Genomic DNA, 21,782 nt, shown 5'->3' with positions numbered 1-21,782 from the left:
CCACCTTAGCACAAATACTGCAGCACATGACACTCTGGGAAGTGATAATCCACGGGGCGCATTTCTGGGGCACTAAAGTGCTTCTCGAAACCCTGGTAAGCTCCCATGCCACCTCTATGTGGGACATGCTCATAAAGCAGATGTTTCCTAGTTTTAATTTTTGTTAACTCTCTGATGGATTAAGCTAAATATCTCAGAGCTTTATTCATTATTGCTGCAGTATGTAATTTGTGCCTGTGGTAATAGTAATTTAGAGTTATTAATGAAAATGAAGGCTAATTAAAAAAAAAAAAAAGCAAACATCTAAACTCAAGCTAAGGTAAAAATACAGAGCACTCCCAGATGAATTTTATCCAAGTTTCCTTTTTTCATTCTAAAGGACAAATATTACTTTGGTTGCAAAAGGAAGGAAAAAGGGCATTGTCACACACAGTGCATTGTACATCGGTCGACATACCTGCAGCCCTTCAATGGCCAGTTTGAGGATTGAAGGTGTCAGTTTGGAGGCTTGTTTGAAGGAAAAATTACTCCAGTCTATGATTAAAATGAAACCATTTATCTGAAGCTCCGGATCTTCAATAAGGACTTCCAATGATAGCAGGATGGCACGGAGGATGTCTGTAAAGGAGTTCCTGTAACCAGGGCAGAAAGGAGAGCCGTGTGTGAGGATAAACAGGCAATAGACAGTACGTCACACGCAAACCACATTGGCATCCTCATACCACTGCTGCATGAGCCCAGCCTGCAAGTCACACTGTTTCCTGTCCCAGAACAGCAAAAATACATCTGCTGAACTTTCCAGAAGTGATGCTTTGAGGATCTGGGGAAGGATGTTTACCCTTGATATGACCCCATGAGCACCCCAAACTTAATGAGGTGACACCCTTGTGCATTCCCATGGCTCTCTGTACTGTGCTCCCATTACAGCACTGATTTCACTTTGGTGAAATGCACCCCTTACTTGTTGCTCTCCCTTTCAGAGCCCCTGTATTTTTAAGGGCAGGGAGGGGCCCTAATCCAAGCTGTGTCTACAGTACCTAGGCACTCAGTGAATCGTTGCTGCACAGATAAGATGAGGCCTCAATCTTATTTTGCTTATTTTGATTAAACATCTTTTATTCCTCTGCTATGTTTAAAATCTTGCTAAGAGTGTAAAAACATCCGTGCAATTGATGCTATTTTTTAGCTTCAATTCATGGAAAGAAAAAAATAAAATAAAGCAGGAAGAATAGCTTATTTTCATTGAAGGTCTACAGAGTGTGATTCGGGAGGGAAATTGCTTTGAGTACATCAGTAACTATGACAACAGGCAGACCTGAATACAAACTAGAGTGACAGTTCTCCAGGGCCCTGTGTATTTCTGCATCTCACATATCCCCAATCACCAGGTGATTTTTGTTTAAAATAATTTTCAGATGTGAAGAAATGATGGCATATTTACTCTGTTTCATCCTGTGAATTATCTGATCTATGAATCTAAGATCTCAGAAAATCTCTAAATTCAGTCTGTCTTTGATGAGTAGGAAAACATAAGGTGGGATGGTGAGTGATGCCAAAATCTTCAGCTCCCTTCTGGCTTTCACTAAAATCAGAAGCCTATGTTCACGGAATCATCAGATTCCCAATAATTCCAATCTGGTTTTGAATTCCAGCTAAGCCTAATGTCTCCCAATTAGAAATCAGGAATTCTGTGCTTAGACAATAAGTGACTAAGAATTTTTCTGAATTGCTGTTATGAACCCAGTGTTGTGTTACATGCTTGAAGTAGTGTGTCCTGTTTGTACTTTCAAAGAGCCTTAATTTAGTTGTGGGTGGTGGAGATTAGCAACAGGAATTGAGAGGGATCGAGAACATTGGAATAGCTAAGGAAAAGGTTAGAGACAAGTCTTGAAGAGCAGATAGGATTTTGGTGGATTAGTGGGAGAATGAGGAATAGGACTTTATAGAGAAGAGTGACACAAATAGAAAATAAAGATATTTACAACCCATTCTCTTCCTGTTCTTCTTACTTAATCCTCCCCTCTTATATTGAGCTGAAATTTTCCTCCCACAAATCCACCACCCCCTGGAGTTAGTTCTGCTCTGTGGAATAAACTTCAGATCTTCCCACACCACACACTTGACTGTTCATAGGGAGGTCATGACAACCCATATGAGCTCCGGATTTTTTAAAAAAAAAATTAACTTTCTCAAATGGCTCTTAATAGCTCTTCTTATCATTGTTTTCTTTCAGATGTGTTCCCTTTTCATTTTTAGAGATGTCCTATTCTTATTAACAGGGAAAATTTTTACTGGGGCCTTGTTTGCTTTTGCTTTTGCATTTATTTCTACATCATTAACTAATGACCCAATCTTCTTCAGAGGATGCACTTAAAAAAACAAAATTCTTTTTTTGAGTACTGGGGATTGAACCCAGGGCCACTTAACCACCAGGATTTCCCTAAAATGAATAGCAATAGCTCCACCCCTTTATTGTTGTTGTTATTATTTGTTTGTTTGTTTATTTATTCATTTTGAGACAGTCTCACTAAGTTGCTTAGGGCTTTGCTAGATTGATGACCTTGAACTTGTCTTACCTCAGCATCCCTCCTTACTGGGATTAAAGGCATTCACCACCATTGCCCCACAGAGATACAATTCTATATTGGAAAGAAACATTGATTTACGTGGCGAATGGAACCAAAGACTATGAGTTTAGGTGAATTTAGATGGTAATATGGAAATGCTCAATTGTAAACTGGAATGACCACTGGGGCATCAAGAAATCTGAGCCTGGATAAGCTTTCTTAGGAAGAACACATATATAAAGGAAGACTGAGCCTTAGGTAAACTTTACATACAGTACTGAGGTTGAAGGAAGAAGAATTAAAGAAATAATAAAATACGAGAGGATCAAAACAGTACTGAATTAAAAAAGAAAGTAAGAAGAGAATGCTTCAAGAAACAAGAATATGAAGTCAGATGCAGTGGCATGTTCCTGGAATCCCAATTACATGGGATGCTGAGGAAGGAGGATCATGGATTCAAGATCAAGATCAGTCTAGGCAGCACAGCAAAACCCTGAATCAAAAAAAAAAAAAACAGCAAAAATATGCATCACTGGCCTCAATTCATGACTTACCCTGAATCCATGCATTAGCTATGATCTCACTGAGGACACAGCCCCTTGTCCATGTGACTTGTTTTGGCTAATGACATGTAGACAGACATGAAAGGATGCCAGTACTGAGCCTCACTTGTAAGGGACCTCAGACGTCACCTCTTGTTCTCTTGCCTTTTTGCCAACACTCAAGGCAATGGCATGCCACAGCTATCATTCTAGATTTAAGAGAAGGATGCAAGACAGAGTAGTGACCACTAGCCAATTAGTCAATCTTCACAAAATGCAGAACCATCTATCTGAACCCAGCCTAGCTAAACTCCAGCTGCCTCACAGATAACAAAAGCAATAATAAGTGATGGCTTTTTAAACCACTGAGTTGTGGGATGGTTTGCTACACAGCAATAGCTGTCCAATACTGGAAGGTAGTTAACAAATGCAAATATCACAAAAAAAATCAAGGAAAATGAGGAAGAAAAAAAGACTTGTTTGACAACAAGGATATTTTTGAGGAGTTTTAAGAGAATGCTTTCTTGAATAGTAAAAATAGAAATCACTAGTTATGAAGATCTTTAGCAAATCACTCTGTAACTCATTTTATTCCTCTAAATAAGAGAGAATTTTTCTTTCCACCGTGTGTCCACTGATATCTATTTCCAAATTTCTAGTCCAGAGTTACAAATGCCCCAACATACTGTTTTTACCAATCCCAAAGAAAAATCTTGGAGGACTCAACAGAGAGGTTCTACATATTTTATTACTTACTCCTTGATGGTGGTAGTGGGCCAGGATATAATGGAGAGCCACAGTGTGTCTTCAAGGTGGGAGGTGGGGGATTATATACAGGATAGGTTGAATGACAAGCTGCACAGGTGGATTTCTTTAAATGTTACTGAATACATTCTTTTACTTTGCAACCAAACTCATCCTGCTTTGATTCTCACCTAAAAATTGGAGATAAGGAAACTGGAAGTTTCCCTATCTCCATTTTCTTCATTATCACATTCCTTAGAGTCTTTATCTTGTTGCAAACTTTCCTAGGCACTGACTAGTGTTTAATCCAACACTAAGAAAAGAAACTGAATTCTGTCTGCAGTCCTGGAAATGATTCTATGCATTTTGGAGACCAAGATACAGAATAGGGATTGACAGTGAAGGAAGTATTGTATTCATGAGATGAGTATAGAATAAAAGATTGTAGACTCATTATAATTGCCAAATGTTCAAATAATTCACTTTTGCAGTGGAACTGGATGGCAGGAAAGAGTTGGACTATATCTCTAGTCACGAGACTACCCTGCTGAGGAGGTCGACTTTATGTTTTTCCTCAACTACAATTATTATCTTGGTTTCCTTAGTTCTTGACTTCCACATATAAAAATTTTCTTTTTTCCTCTTTTCTATTTATAGCATCTTGACTTGTGCAATCCTCTTAGCTTTTTAAAATTTAAAATACCTATTGGGTTAAATATTCATATGGATAAACCACCCTCGAGGACATGGAACATAGCTCCCAGATCCTTAAGAATGAACACAGTGACTTCCTTCCAAAGAGTACAGTAAAAATTGGGGGAGGGTTGGGGGAAGGAGTAACAGTACAGTGGAGAGACCTGATGAACACTATCAGAGCTGGGTGATCAAGGTCATGTCACCAATGACAAATCACATTTATTTTCCTGGCTACAGTGATGAAAATGGCAATTACCTGGGAACTTCCTGCCTCCAAACCATAATTCCAGATTAATCACGAGGAAAGTATTGGAGGAATTCTGATTGAGAAATGTTCTACAAAGTACCTGACCAACACTCCTCAAAACTGCCAATTTTATCAAAAAACAAGGAAATTCTAGAAATTGTTATAGCCAAGAGGAATACAGGGCAATGTGATGAGGAAGGTAATGTGCTCTCGTAGATGAAGTCCTGAGCAGGGGAAAGGCATTAGGTAAAAACTAGAGAAATATTGGAGAATGGACTTCAGTGAACAGCAATGTATGAACATTGATTCATTAATCATAACAAATATTCTATATTAATGTAAGATGAATAATAAGAGAAAGTTAGATGCAGACTATAAAGTAACTATGCTATCTTCACAATACCTCTGCAAATCTAAAATTGTGAACAAAAAGTTAATTTTTGAAAATTAAAAAAACAGGCCTATTAGAGTTTGTGACCTGTCATCTCCATGTTATAACCAGGTTTCCAGCAAAACCAAAATGGTAATAAGTAGTTCAGCCACTTCATGCAAATTGTGGAAATGAGAAAAGAAGACATTTTCAGAATTTCTTCATTCCATTAATTCATTTAGACTTACATGTTGTTTAACTCTAATAATCCAGGAAAATCTTTTAAATTTTCTTTATTGCCTGCAAACACAATTCTATCAGAGTATTTTAACCTTTATTTTAAAATGAGCTAATAAATGACAAATGGATACTAACATCTATTCCATAATCAGTTATGGAGGATATGAGCTTTATTTTATTTTTATTTGTGTATTTACTTATTTATTGTGCTGGGGATTGAACCCAGAGCCTTGTGCATGTGAGGCAAGCACTCTACCAATTGAGCTATATCCCCAGCCCAGGATATGAGTTTTAAATGAATAGTTTTAGACTTAAATATGTTAATCTATGTGAAGACACTAAAAAAAAAAAAAAAAAAAAACACATTGCTGATGAAATGTAAAAAAAAAAAAGCTATATTGCTTGAAAGCAAAAAACTTAAATTTCCTCATCTCCAAAATGACTTTATATTCATTAGGACTTAGAAATAGCTTATCAACAGGAGTTTCTTCATTAAACTATGAATAATTAGAAATAAGAAAAGTGACTCACTATTAGATTCTATTGTTTCTATGAGTTGAACATCCAACATTGCTACCTGAGGTTTTAAAATTCCATACAAATGAGGTACAAAATAGTGGAAAACAGTAAGCTTTGGTCAATAAGAAGATATTTAAATTTCAAGAAGTGACTCATTTGTGCTTTGAATTTTTAGTGGGGATTCTAGGATCTAGATCCTGAGACCAGACTCATACTGAAAAAAAGAGCTCATAGGTGATGAGATGTCATGTGCAGGTATGAGGGTCATAAGTGGAACTGATCCTCCAAAGGAGCAGGGGAAGCTTCTTACTCAATTTTGAAATCATAGTGCATATTCCTGTACTAGTTTCTCTGCTGCAGCGAGAAGTCTGTCAACACTAATAGTTAAAAGCCTTTGACCAGTTCTAGTTTGTAACCTCTTAACTAAACACTTAAAAATATGTTTAAGTGTTTAGAACTTCCCCCTCAGTGTTTTTTTTTTAAGTTCTACCGTGAAGCATAAAGTGGTCTTGCATATGGCTTGCCTCCACATATCTGTGTCTTAGTCACAGAAGCAGAAACATTGCATTTGTCTCTTCATCTCATTTGAAACTTCCAGAATTAACCACTAATATGATGATGCCATGGTTCTCACAGTCACAGATTGGGCTTGGCCCCTTCACTGACATTGATGCCTCAGCCAATGAAGAAAGGAAGCTGTGCCCTCTGGATCTTCTCTGAGGATGCATTTGACCGCTGGCTGGGGGAAGAATCCCTCGTTGGATATGATGGCAAAAGGATAGTACTCAAAGGAGGTGACTGGGCTTGACACCCTTCCCCTGCTATTTACCCCAAATGCAATCACCTACAGAAGAGTGAAATTCAGCAGGGAGCAACTTCCTGTTCCTCCCTGAGGAGATTATTCCAAGTATTATGGAAAAAGAAATGTGTTAAGGAGCTTGTGATTTGGAAAACACATCCCAAAAGGAGATAGCATTTCTAATTGCTTGGGTTGTAGAGATACCCCTTCTTGGTCATATAGTTTTCATGGTGGTGATGTAGCAGAAGAACAGGAAAGTTCAACGCATTGTTATGTTCAAGCAAATCTACTTTCTCCTCTTCTGTTTGAGGGTCTTTAAAAAATGGTGCGGGACAAGAAATTGGATGATGCATTTTGTTTTGTTTTTTTAATTTTAATTTGTTATACATGACAGCAGAATGAATTACAATTGGATGATGCATTTTCTTAAATGGGTTCTAATAATTTCTATGTGATTTAGGTTTTACCTGTACCATGTCACTGTTTTATGTCCCATTGTGCTCTTAAGCAAATTAATATTTATTTCTCAATGGGAAAATGCAAAAAAAAAGTTGTTTCTGACAAAATTAGATTTAAGAAGGATATTCATGAAAAATGTCTGGCTTTGTTACTGAAGAATCAATATTATCAAGAGATTAATCTTAAATTTACTATGCTGAATTTTAGGTAGAAAGTCAAATTAAACAAACTTTTCTCAGCAAAGATGATTATCCAGAGAGCAGAATCCTGGTTATAACTCTGCTTCACATAATTTAATGAGGCTTATATTCTCCAGAGGAGAAAGAAAGGAAGAGAAGAAGAAAGAAGAATGGACTAAGAGAAGGGAAGAAAGAAGGAAATAAGGCAAAAAATGAAAGAAAGCCTTGCAAGTGAATTTTCATTTCTTTTAATTTCATTCCATCCTGGTAAGTACAGAAAACTATTCAGTTTGCATTAGGATGGGCCATAATTGTATTGTATTGCCAGAATATCGAATTACCTACTGACTTCAGTAATTGTAATGCGAGAATACCTGACAATCCACAGCTCTGCATCAGATGGGCAGAATATTGTATTGAACACATCACCTGATAGCATATAAGGCCCAGTTCCTGTCTGTGAAGCTTTAGATAAACTGCAGCATCTCATCTTCTTTCTGTTCAGGTCACAGAAGCTTGACTAACATATTGTATACTTAAAAAAAAAAAAAAAAAAAAAAAAAAAAAACCACCTAGAGTCAGTGCAAATGTTTGTCTATCTCTGTCAAGTATGGGGACAACCTTCTGCCACACCCGTACCTTTGCTTACTAAGAACATACTGCAAAGGGTAACATTCTTGTCAAAGAACAAGGCCCTGATTTTGAAAGAGTATACAGAAAACAGGTTAAGATGATGAAGACAGTGTTCTCTTACTCAAGCAAAACCTGAAGATAAGAGGCTGCAGGTTTAAAAATCATACCTGGATATAGACACCAGAATGCAGAGTACTCTCATCTACATTCAAAATGACCCTTGAAACCACATATTTCCAATCCCAAACTGCCAGTTTCTTCTTTGTGTTTCTTTAAAGAACAAGTGTATCAATCATCCTGATTGTGTGTGTGTATGTGTGTGTGTGTGTGCTGTGTATATTTGATGGGGCTTATATTCTCAAAAGAAGAAAAGAAAGAAGAACAAAAGAAAAAAGAGGAGGGAGAGAAAGAGAAAGAAAGAGAGAAAAACAGGGAAGGAGGCAGGGAGGGAAGGGGGAAAGGAAGAGAAGGGAAGGAAAAGAGGGAAACAACTCACCATTTATAGTTGGTGTCCTAAGTAGTTATTTGGTTTCAATAAAGAAGTTGTTTAAATAAGTAAAATTTAATCACAATCTTCCCAAGAACTGGAAGGAATGAAATTAACATTAAATGCATCTACCTGATCATTTTAATAGTTAATTTGATTTCTTACCATTCAATGTCTTTTACAAATTTGGAGTTGTTTAGAACTCAAAAGCAGTCAGAAGACATTCAAATATTTATTGAAAGTTTACTTTGTGTAAGACCCCAAATGTTAGGGTCTGAAAACAAGTCAAGATGGCGCCTGGCATTTTGCCAGAGGGAGTGGTTTGTGAAGTAACTCCAGCAAGCCATTAAGTGTGGAGATTCCTTATTGGTTGACTGCTGTATCTAGTTTATGTTAATTAAGATAAACTGTGTGGAATGTATATATACCCCTCCTGTCCTACAATAAACAGCTCCCACTCCTGCTGTATCAATGTACACAAGTTGCTTGTCACCCCCCAGTTATTTTGCTGCAGCCAGACTGCGGCACCCTAAGACAAAAGGATTTTTTCACTTTTCTGCAGTATATAGAAACCAGTAAGACTGACATATAGGGGGATGGTGGGCTGAGGCTGTAGCTCAGTGGTAGAGCACTTGCCCGGCACGTGTGAGGCACTGGATTTGGTCCTCAGCACCACATAAAAATAAACAAATTCATAAAGATATTGTGTCCATTTACATTTAAAAAATATTTTTAAAATAAAATATAGGGAGACGGAAAGCAATAAAGGATGGTCATTAAGGCATAGGGTTTGGAGTTAGGTGGATTCTAATTCAAACCCTGGTGTTGCTCTATGTGTGCTTAGCAAGTTGCTGTATGTCTCTGAGGTTAAGTTTCCGCATCTGCAGGAGGACCATAGCACCACCTCACTGGGAAATGAATGACAAGGTGAGATAGTGCACCTGAAGTCATAGCAGATCAACTGGCTCAGATTAATACATATAAAATGCTGATGGTCATGGAGTTCTTACTATTACATGGGAAAATATGATATCAGATAGAAAATAGGGCTTGTGAAATGGTTGGGGAATACATGAAGGAGAGCTCACTTAACACTGGGGTTTTGAAAAGTCTTCAATTGGCCCATGAGGAAGGGGGAGGTTTAAATACTGGACATCAAAGGAAAAGAGCAGCAGAAGCCACATAAACAATAGTGTGAACCAAGAATATGAATACTACACATTGCAAAAAATAGTAAATCTACCTGTGCAATGGGGAAGGTGAAAGGGAGTATAAAATAAAGTTCAATCTTTAATATTTAATGTGAGCTATCTTCATTCTGCCTGCTCTGGGAACTACTGACTATTCAGGCAGAGGAGGGAAGTAATGGTAGCTATGCTTTAGGGGTGGGTCAGGCTGGAGACAGGTGGATTGGCAGCAGAGGTCTGGGATCAAGCCCAATTAGCAAGAGGTGACTACAATACATGTATGTAAGAACATGGGACACGGGGGTTTCCAGAATTGAGTTACAGATTAGCTATCAGCATGAAGAGAAAGGACAGTGGTAGTGTGAGGGACCAAAGAAACTCTGTTAGGAAGTGAGTCAGAAGGGCTGTAGCTATGTCTAATTATTACACAGGAAGGATTGGTGCCTAGCACAGCCACATAGAACATTAATACCAACACCATTTGACCCTGGGGCTGCCTATCAGACATGGTTTAGTGAGGGTCTATTTTTATACCACTCAAGTGTAATGAAATGCCACATCCTAAGCAGATGCCATGTTTGCAAGAGAGAATATTTCCTGTTTTATCTAGAATACTGTCATAGCCTAGACTATGACCTCTATCAGAACTGGGAGTATGATATATTTACCTTTGAATCCCAAAAAATCACCAGTACCCTCACAGAGTAGATACTCAGCAAATGATTCCTAGTAAAGAAGGCAGGCATGTAACAACTTACCTGGAAGTTCTAAGACCTGAAAATAGACAAAGCCCACTCTGAGCTCACTGGTGAGTGAGTTTCTCTACTCTTCACTGTTTCCCATGCTCACCACTATGTGTGTCTTATATACTTTTTCCATCACAGGTCAGATTAATATAGAATAATGTGCTACTGAGCACCACAGATCCAAGCGGAGGAATGGAAAGTGCATTCTCAGTTTGATTTGGGTTTAAGAAAGGGCCATGCCTGCATTCACACAAGGTTAGTATGGGCATGAAGCGAGTAAATGACAATCTAGAAGAGTTAATAATAAATGCTAGATGGATGTTTACAGACAGAAGCTGGTATATCAGATTCTTAGCCCACTGGGAAAGAACTAGTCCCCAAACACCACTTTACAACAGCCCCAAAAGCAATCGAGAAAGGGGTTTATTTCATTCAGCAATTTGGATGAGGATTGTGCCAGTGTCTGTAGGGAGCAGTAGAAGAGGAATTTAAAAAAAAAAAAATCCCAATGGAAGTGAGCTATGAGCATTCCATCTATTACTAAACAACTATGAAAAATTAATTTCATGCTTGTCTATTCTGGTAACTCCCTTGGCTGAGGAGCATCTGAAAAGTAAAAACCAGGAAAAGTCTCAGGAATACAAATAAGTACTTCATTCAGCTAAATAAACATTGAATTTAGAACTTCCCTTTTGGCCAGTCTATCTCCAATTAACACTTTTCAAATCAGGACTTTTCTACATCTATTATCCAAAAGCAAGTGGCAAGTTGCCAGATTGCTCAGCCTTTCTGTCCAACAGCTTAGAGTGATTTCACAATTCACGATAGAGAGAACATATACTCCCTAGGAAACTGGCAACTTTGAAAATCACAAAATAACACCTTTAGGTTTATGCATTTATTCATTAATCATTCCACAAAGATTTTTTTAGCACTATGCATAGAACTAGGATCATATCAGCCTAATTGGGGCCTCAGACAGCAGGATCTCCCAGTGATGTGGGTATCAATGAGATTCAATTGACATTTACAGATCTTGCACTGGGTTCATGGTAAGATACTAATCAGGACATGAAATGAAATATTCTTTCTCTTCAGTCCGACTCTTAGAACCAGAAAATCACTTTCAGGATAAGAACTTGGACAAAATAAGAAAGCATTTTAGAAATGCATCTATTTCGTGGTACCACAGTGCTCTGAATGATTTTACACTCCTGAGCTCCTTCTTTCTTGGTGACATTCTTCAATTACTCTTGCAATCAAAAGGTACCTCTCTCCCAAATCACCAACTCTGAAAATTGTGTTCAAGGAAACTTGAATTAAATAGTGCATTAGCAGAACAACTTGTGTTGTTGAGTGTCATGGAAGACACCTATAATTTGAGTTGAAACTATACAATTTCTCTTAATTTTAATCAATTCAGAAAATTGCCTGTTGCCAATGAAAAATCCAGACCTCCATACTTTAAAAAGCAATCAATATATTTTGGCAGGATAATGAGATCTTAAAATTAAGAGAAGTCCCAAGGTGTTATGGTTTGCATTTGAGGTCCTCCAAAAGTTCAAGTGTGAGACAATGCAAGAAGGTTCAGAGGAGAAATGATTGGGTTATGAAAGTCTTAACCAAATTAGTGATTTAATCCCCTGATAGGGATTAACTGAGTGGTAACTGAGTGGCAGGGAGTGGCTGAGGAAATGGGAATTGGGGCATGGCTTTGGGGTATATATTTTTATCTGGCAAATGGACTCCCTGCTCCCTAAACACCTTGTGAGCTGTTTCCCACAACCACGCTCTTCTTCAATGATGTTCAGCCTCACCTCAAGCCCTGAGGAACGGACCCAACCTTCTAAGGACTAAGATATCTGAAACCATGAGCCCTCAAATAAACTTTCCTCCCCTAAAATTGTTCTGGTCGGGTCTTCTAGTCGCAGCAGTTAAATAGCTGACTAAAACACCAGGCTCTAAAATTCGTTGCCTACCACTTGAAATCTGAACCCTCAAAAATTTGGGTAACTCACATCAGAAGGTTTAATAAAGACTGAACTTAGAGTCTGCAATTTGATTGAAATGTTCAAATTTGGTTTATTCTCTCCCCTTAAAAAAAATCAAGCCTTCCTAATCATCAGCCACTGAAACAGTAGCAAGCAATCAAATGCATAAAAGATTAAAAGGAGGGAATCACAAGAAATCATTAAGACATTCGTGCCATTAAGATAGCTTTATAATCTACTTTGATGGAAATGCACCCTGTTGGCTGGTTTGAAGATTGGCATTCCTCTACCTGGCTATCACCCTTTATTTCATCTTTCTTGAGACACCTCAAGGATATTTAATTCTTGGAGATAAGAAGGACATAAGTCTTCTGTGATTGCTATAGCTCCCAGGCTCAGGATGACCCTGACCACTGACTACACTGTTTCTGTGTTTGGGTACCAGGAAGGCAAGCCTGGTGGGAAGAATTCTTGATCTTGAAAACTCCTATAAAACTTAGTGATGGTTCACAACTAGAAATAGCTTTGTCATCCTTCTGAAACTAGAATAAATATACTCCCATGGCCCCTTCTATAAACCACATCTACACTTCTCCCAGAACTGCAGCTCTGTTTATTTCCCCAGAGAAATACCCTTTGGCAGTTTCAGAAGTCAACTGAAACCTGTGGTGCTATGACTATAGTACTAATTGACAAGGAGTGGATATATATGGTTTATGTCCACATCAGAGTAGAGATTCGGACTTTCTAGGTTTCTTCTGGAAGAGGGCTCATAGGCATCTATTGCACCCCAGCCTGGCCCAAGTCAGGAAGGTCATAGAGAACCAAGAGTGGCAACGTCTTCTCCCTATGCCCTCTTTATTAATCGGTGGGCTGAATGCTCCCATGGACCCACTTTGCTGCCTCCAATTAGAATATGGGTTCCTTATTTTCACCCCTCCTAAAATCAGGACTCAAAAGCAAACAAAAGATAAAATTTAATACCATAAAATAAAGGACATGGGCTCAACATAACTTTAGCAACAAGAACAACAACAATAACAAAAACTCCAAAGAACTGGTAGACTTTTCCTACTCCAGGTGCAGTAGAGTGGAAGGATTAGTTAATTTTGCCTCACCTGGAAACTTCACCCATGGAAGCTCTGATGCCTCTCTGGGGAATTATTTTATGGAAGTGGTTAAAGACAACATGGGTTTCTTTCTGTTAATTACATCACAGATTATCTCTTGGCAATTCTCTAAGCAATTAGAGCCAGTGGTTATTATTTATTGCTGCCACTTCATAATAACTACACTGCAGGAGATACTGTAAAACATCAGCATACATTTATCTTCAAAGTAGGTACAAAATATTCTACACTCTGAACAGCAAAGCAGAATTTGGGAAATGCATTGCATATATAAATAAATGCATATATATTTTAAATACTTGCACAGAGAGAAATTACAACATTTTAGGACTTGGGATGTTGCCGTAGGAGGATTTTAGTGCCTATATTTATCCTAACAAAATCACAGAGATTTTTGTCAATTGGAAAACACTCAAAAAAAAAAAATTAAAAAGGACTACTTAGCAAGATCAGCAATTTAATTTCCTAAGAAGAGGAGAAAATTTAAATGTTCAGCCTCTGGAAAATTCTGTCTCAAATTTTTCCTCCTGCTTTAATCCTCCTGCTACAATTGATGGGCTATTGCTCATCTCTTTTGTGTTAACCAAGGTACCAGGGTGATTTTCTTAACTCTGCTTCACAGAGAACATTCTCAAATGAAAGAATCGGACCTTTCTGTCTCCTTCACCCATATTCAGGAAACACAGAGTGCAATTACCCTCCTACATAATTCTCTGGAGCCTGAGGCAACACATTAATACTGCAAGTAATCACAGACTATAGAAAGCAGTAGTGGAGAAGGTTGGAGCGATTGTAGATTTGAACTGAGGCTAGTTCTTCCAGAATGGATTTTTATTCAAATGGAATGAGGCAATTGAAAGTCCACAGAAGTTACAGTGATTCTTGACTAAAGATAGGGTACATCTATCATATAATGTGTGAATGGTGGGAGGGGTCATTACTGATTTTCACAATATTTGGAGAATACTACCAGCATTTATTGGACTGAGGCCAGTAATTAATAACACCCTGTAAGGTAGTGCATAGCCCCCAGAATAGAATTCCATCCCAAATGCTAGCAACCTCTTTATCTTATGTGGTGAAATTCATTTTAAGAGAAGCTTAATGAAACCACATGAGGTGGTGCTCATTGTACTGTAGGAACAAGGTCTTAATTCCTAGATTTAGTTTGTGTCCTGGCCCTGAGACTCCCAGAACAATCCAAGGAAGAAATACTGACTCAAGGGGGAGGCTGAACAATGCATGGAATCAAGACTATTTCTTCTCTCTTTCTGCCAACTTTGAACTTTCTTCCCATTCTCTTCAGTGGGTTCTCACCTTTTCAGTCTTGAGCAATCATTACTTTCCTAGGCCAGTAGGAAGCCACACAATATTGACTGGGACACCCACTTTGAGCAAACACTGAGCCTCTTCCTTTGCCATATCTTCAGACTGTAAAGTTCACAATCTTGCTAAGTCAGTTTAGTAAGACTCCTCCACCCTTGATATCTAATCAAATCCCTCTTCTCCTCTACTCCACCCTTGACACCTAACCAAGTTCCTCTTAATAATTTTCCATCCAGTCCCTCACCTGGCTACTGGCTGTAAATGCCTACTATAAATACATATTACCATATGATGATCACATCACTTCTTATATGGATAAAATTAAGGACCAGAATGCTGTCAAATAGGACAGACCCTTTAATTATTGCCCTTGTTGTAGTCAGAGTAGGGTTCAAACCCTCTCCTGAACCCTGCTCTTCTACCCATTACAATAGCCTTGACCTTACTGCAATAGGTGTGAATAAAGCTTGCCATAATTCTTTTGTAGTATAATAAATAAAATGTGCTATATTCATGTCCAGTGTATCCCTGACATGAGCTGCCCAGACAAATGTACCTACATGAGAAAGTTGGTCTGAAAGCAAAGAGAGAAGCCCAATGGATGAGAAGAAGGGACCCCTAACAGGTGACTGCAAAGGAGACTGGATTGTTCTTTTTATAATCTACCTCTGAGTATATTAGAGACAGCTTTGGGGAGACTTACTGACCTTTTCACTAATAATATTTTCCTGTAGCCATGACAGCCAGATATTTTAAACTATGGGGCAAAGAAGGGAAAGCCTCTGAGGCTTGGAGAACAGAGTTCTTGTTCTCCAATTGTATTTAATTTACAAGAAACAATCTGGCATTGGGGGATTATATGGAAAAAATTAAGGACCAGAATGGTGTCAAATAGGGGAGACCCTTTAATTATTATTCCATTCTCAGTGGACATATTCATTTTAATAATCTATGCATTCTTTGTTGATACATGTCCTATCATTGAATGCCTGAAGATATCCCTCAGAGACAACAAGTTATTTAAGTAAGAAGTCACAGATTCTTCAATAATCAATGGAGGAGCTTTGGTTTGTTATTCCATAACAGATACCATAAAATATATGCATATATTCTTTAATTTTGACTAATGCCAAGGTTGTTTAGATGAGAATGGTATACCTTTGTTTTTCCACAAGTTAATTTTGAATCTTAATAATTGGGGCATTTATTCTTAATTTATAAGACACCAGTAACTTGGACAGAATCATCTCAGAAGGACACAAAGTTGAGACTGAACTCCACTCTGAATGCAACAAGGACAAGTGGGGATGGTAGCCAACAGCACGAAGGGGGAAAGTTACTCAGAGGAACTTGGTTAGGTGCCAAAAAAACATAGTTTTTGGTCCAGCTGAATTTCATCAAGGTTGGCCTTAGAATAAAGAAATGGATATTACATGTGTTGATCACTGTTATGGTTTGATATGAGGTATCTCCCAAAAGCCCCGTGTCAATGGAGGAATGTTCACAGGTGAAATGATTGGACTGTGAGAGCTGTAATCTAATCAGTCCATACTAGTTTGATTGGAATAACTGGGTGGCAACTGTAGGTAGGTGGAGCAAGGCTGGAGGAGGTGGGTCATTAGGGGGTGTACCCTGGAAGAGTTCATTTTCTCTCTCTCTCTCTCTCTCTCTCTCTCTCTCGGGGGCATACCCTGGAAGAGTTCATTTTCTTTCTCTCTCTCTCTCTCTCTCTCTCTCTCTCTCTCGGGGGCATACCCTGGAAGAGTTCATTTTCTCTCTCTCTCTCTCTCTCTCTCTCTCTCTCTCTCTCTCTCGGGCATACCCTGGAAGAGTTCATTTTCTTTCTCTCTCTCTCTCTCTCTCTCTCTCTCTCTCTCTCTCTCTCTCTATCCCTCTCTCTCCCTCTCTCTCCTTCCTAGCTACCATGAGTGTAGTAGCAGATTTCCTCTGCTATGCCCTTCCTCCATAATGTTCTGCATCACCTTGGCCCCAGAGCAAGATTGTTGGCTGTTTGGACTGAGACTTCGGATACCATGAGCCAAAATAAAATTTTCCTCCTCTATGTTATTCTTTTTTTTTCCATTGAAGAATGCATATATATATATATATATATATATATATATATATATATATATATTAGTTTTAGGTGGACAGAATATGTTTAATTTACTTTTATGTGGTGCTGAGGTTCGAACCCAGTGCCTCACGTATGCCAGGCGAGTACTCTACCACTTGAGTCATATCCCCAGCCCCCTCAATGTTATTCTTGCAGGGTATTTTGGTCACAGCTACAAAACCGGACTAAAACAATTATATAATATATGCCAGGTACCACATACTATGTATTCTGTATGCACTATTCATTTACCTTCACAACCACCCTCTAGAGTAGACCACAGTTTGCATAAGTGCAGAGATTATGACTCAGTGAGGTCACTGGAGGACCCAGCAACATGATGAGTGGAGATCATAACACAGCAAAGTGATGGCAGAGATTAGAACTACGGAGAATTCAGCCCTCTCTTACAGAATTACAAGCAGGTTATAAGGACTCCCTACTCCCTATAAAAATATGTCTTAACACACCCAGTTAGTTTGTAGCTGAGTGGAGAATACTGCTCTGGGAACTCTCTTTGCCTCGGGGGGCCTTGGAATAATTATAGCCCTGCAAGGTAAGACTTAGCATCACCTAACTCTGTCTCCCAACCCAGGTTTCTTCATTTGACTTCTCCCAACCTCTACTTCTCCAGAGGCCCTGTTTTTCCTTCTCTCTGCAATGGAAACTGCACAGGACTTCGAATATTTTACATTTTGTGATAGATCAGTGTTTCTGCATTAAGTGCATGCACACAAACTATTTGTTCAACCAAGTCCTTCAAGATTTTTATTTCTAGTTGTGGGATGCTTTCCAAAATCAGAAAATTTTCAGGGCAAGAATGTAAAAAAGGTGACTTCCAAGATCACCTAAATCCCAAATAAAACTCAGATCTACCTTTTCAAGGTGAATAAAAAACATCTTTTCCCCATTATCCCACAGCAAAACCTGCTCTCTGAGAAGACTTGCAGGGACTATTGAAGCAGTTGGAAACCTGCTCATTCTAGCTGAGGACATTGTTTAAGTGGTCTCTTTCTGGTCTTTTCTGAAGATCTCAATACACAATATCCTGCTCCCCTGTACATAAGTCCACCGCTTCTCCACTTCCTCCAGGCCCACCCAAGGTGACCAGTGATCCTGCAGAATAGCAAGCTACCTTGAGGGATTGGAGAGCACCCCCAGGGTTCAGTGCAGGATCACATTCATGGTTTTGTTCAGCAATGTGGAATAGTAAAGGAGAATCAACAAACAGAAGGGGCACTGTGACTGACAACTCAAATGCCTTTGGGGGCCAGGAAAAACTCGTGAGTAAACAAAGCAGCTGAGGATACAGGCCACCAGCTTGCTACCACTAGTGAAGACAGAACACTGAGCTGGGAACAAGGAAACCAGGCTTTGTCATAGACTAATTGTACATACTGAATAAATTAGGGAATTTCTTCATGACTTGGGTGGACTTTAGTAAAATGAAGCAATATTTACACTGATTCCAGAGTTCTTAAATCTAAATGGATTTTAACAGTCTCTTGGTATCATTAAACACAGATTATGCCTTTATATTTACATCATAGAAATGAGCAATTTTTTTCTCCCAATTCTTTAGCAGATGCCAACTTTTCAGGCTCTATAAACTTGTTCATATGTGTTAGACACAATCAAGTTATAAGAACCTAGTATCAGGAAACAAAATCTACAAATTATGCTGTGTTCATGTATGAATATACCACAATGAATCCTGCTTATATATAATTATAATGCACTAACTAAAATAATAGTAATAGAGGGAGATCAGTGTATTAGAGCAAGCAGATCAGGGGGAGGGGGAAAGAGAGAAAAGGAAGAGGACTGAGATTGATCAAATTATGTTATGTGCATTATGAATATGGCATAATGAATAGCACTATTTGGTATAATTATAATGCACCAATTAAAAAAAGGAACCTAGTATCTTCTTTGTGCCAGTATGTTTGATAACTTAGTTCTTTAAATGACGAGGGTTTGATTTTTACAGAACAGTCATAATAGATCATAATTAGCAAATGAAAACATTTCTCAAAGCAAAGTTTAAACGCCACTTTCTTTTTTATCAACAAGATTATTTTTAGAAATGGAAGTCAGTGGATAAAATACACCTGTAAGAAAGAATATAAATAAGAAGGGCTTAAATTCAAGATTACCATAGTAGAATTTTTCAATTGTTCATGAAAATATACTTAGACAATTGGATGTATTGTTGACCTTCTGTATCCACAGGATTCACTCTCTTGGACTTAAGCAAACACTAATTGAAACTGGTGTCCTGGGTTTGACCTCAAGAAAGAATAAGAGTAACCATGAAAAAGGTCCTGTGAAACAGCAAGTCAGAATTTTGCCTTTTGATGATTAATGTAATGATTAAGTAATTCTTAGAAACAAAAAGAAATAAAGGGAATACATGTGTTATTTTGAGCTATCTTTCTGACTACTAGCTTTCTGTTTAAAATAAATCCAAAAACAAAAACAAAACAAAACAAAACAAAAAAAAAAAAAGAGAGAGAGAGAGAAAGAAAGAAAGAAAAATTGTCTCTGTACTGAACAGACATTTTTCCTGTCATTATCCCCTAAGCAATACAGTAGAACAACTATTAATAAAGCATTCAATGTAAATACATTGAATTAGATATTATATATTATCTGGAGATTTAAAATATTCAGGAGGATATACTATTGTTATATACAATTAAAGGACCTGTGCATTTACAGATTCTGAAATTAATCCCTAGCAAAAGCCAAAAGTTAACTATACTTATATAGCTAAAAAAAAAAAAAAAAGTAAGGGTTGAGACATAGTTCTGTGACAGAGCACTTGCCTAGCATGCACAAGCTCCTGATCCCCAGTACCAGGGGGGAAAATTACTTAATTAAGAGTGACTATAAAATGAAAAAGCATCACAATGTTTATCAAGATGGACAATTTAAAAACTATGTCTACTGTTTCCAACACCCTAGCTTCATAGCTTTGTGATGACTTGTATTCATGTACTTGGGTAGTCTCTCTTCTGGAAATACTCAGATCTCAATAGAGGAGAGAGGTTGTCAATCTTCTCTTCCTGAAGCTAGACTCTGTATTTATGCTGAGCACACCTCTTGGCCCAAATCTTCATAATCATATTTGCTGTTATACTTTAGAAAGGAATAAAAGTATCATGCCTGGAATTATAAACAAATACAAGATGTATCCTTGGAAAAGACATGCTGATTGGGCAGCTCAGAGCAATAAGAGCAAATTAACTAGACTTTGGAATGAAAGATCTTGGAAAGGATACAGAGGAAAGTCAAACATGACTAAATATCAACAATGCAAAAGCTAAAGAGGCTTGCACACAGTTTGCATGTTGGAAATAGTACACAGTTATGTATTGATTTGATTTGCTGGAAATTATGGACTTAGGAAAGGAAGTGGATGAGAAGCAAAGAACAAATTCCAAGCATTTAAAGAATACTTTCTCTTGATGCTTCTCTCTTTATTGGGTCTAGGAAAAGAAGGGATTTCGTACATTGCTGTTTGAAAGATCTAAATTGAAGGAAAAATGTGTTGGTATCAAGGGTTGTTTATATAATGTGAATGGATTACTAAAAGATTTCAAATCAATTTCTCTGGTGACCTTAAGATATACAGAATTTCAGAACTCTTTCAAAGCCTTCATCTTTATACATGAGAAAAACTAATGCCCCTAGGACACAGCTAATAAATATCAGAGCCAAGATTTGAACTTCAGTTTCTGAATACCACAGTGGGAAGGGACCTAAAAGATCACAGACTCCCCAGACAGCCAGTGGAGTCTATTTTGGCCAACTTTTTATTAAGAAAAGGTCCAGGCAAATGAAAAAGAAATATTTTGGGGAAAAATATTACAATAATACAGCCACCATTTGATTCAACAACTGCCAACATTTTGCAGTTGAAAAAATGAAATATTTTGGGGAAAAATATTACAATAATACAGCCACCATTTGATTCAACAATTGCCAACATTTTACAGCGTTGCTTTACCCATCTTACATGCACTTGTGTGCCAATGTGTGGTACAACTGAAAGGGAGCTGAGAGTTCTGTATGTCATGACTTTTTCTTTCTACTTCCATGCCACATGTCCTGTAGAATGTCCGAAATTTTGGATTGGCTTATTATTTTATCTTGATGCCATTGCTTTTATTCCTCTTAAACTGGACTGAGGTCCACAGGCTTGGTTTGATTCAGGCTAAATAGTTCTGGTATGATATTTTAGAGATGATGTGTCAATAAATGAATTTGTTGCCAATTCTGACTGATGGATAGTTATTGCAAGAGCACATGCTGAGAAAAATCCAAGGCTATATCAAAGTTTAGCAGAAATTGATGCTAGGATGAATCTATTGGGGGTATGGGTAAGAGTGAAACCAGCTACCTAGTTATGAAGATCAATACAAACTTATTTTACTTTAGGATAATTATAGATTCACACACAGTTTTAGTCACGTGTGTGTGTGTGTATGTGTTACATTTGACACAATTTCATTTGACGTAGGTTAATATTTGTCCACCATAAAAGGGAAAATACTGAATGGATCCACTACAACAGAATCAATCCTACATGCTGTACCTTATAACTCCCTCCTCCAGTAGCCTAAAATCTGGCAATCACTTATTTTCCCTTAACTTCTAAAGTTTTGTCAGTTTTTAAATATCATGTAAGTGGAGTATTATATAATCTTTCAAGATTGGCTTTTTAAAGTAATATTTTAGAATATTATTGGTACATTTTACGTAAGCATTTTAGTGGGATTCATTGTTTCATATTCATACA

The 21,782-nt window shown here is 37.8% G+C and overlaps 1 protein-coding gene across 1 annotated transcript in view; it reads right to left on the bottom strand.

Moving 5' to 3' along the window:
- Clvs1 (clavesin 1) overlaps positions 1–21,782 on the bottom strand; it is a 189,250-nt gene that overhangs the window by 119,208 nt on the left and 48,260 nt on the right. Inside the window, exon 2 of the mRNA XM_027932912.3 lies at positions 458–632. Coding sequence (XP_027788713.1) covers positions 458–632 — 175 coding nt within the window. The remainder of the gene's footprint in view (positions 1–457; positions 633–21,782) is intronic.

Source organism: Marmota flaviventris, chromosome 15, assembly GCF_047511675.1.
Source record: "Marmota flaviventris isolate mMarFla1 chromosome 15, mMarFla1.hap1, whole genome shotgun sequence".
Lineage (NCBI taxonomy): Eukaryota > Metazoa > Chordata > Mammalia > Rodentia > Sciuridae > Marmota > Marmota flaviventris.
The sequence above is the reverse complement of the archived record's forward strand: the minus strand, read 5'-3'. Positions and strand labels throughout refer to the sequence as shown.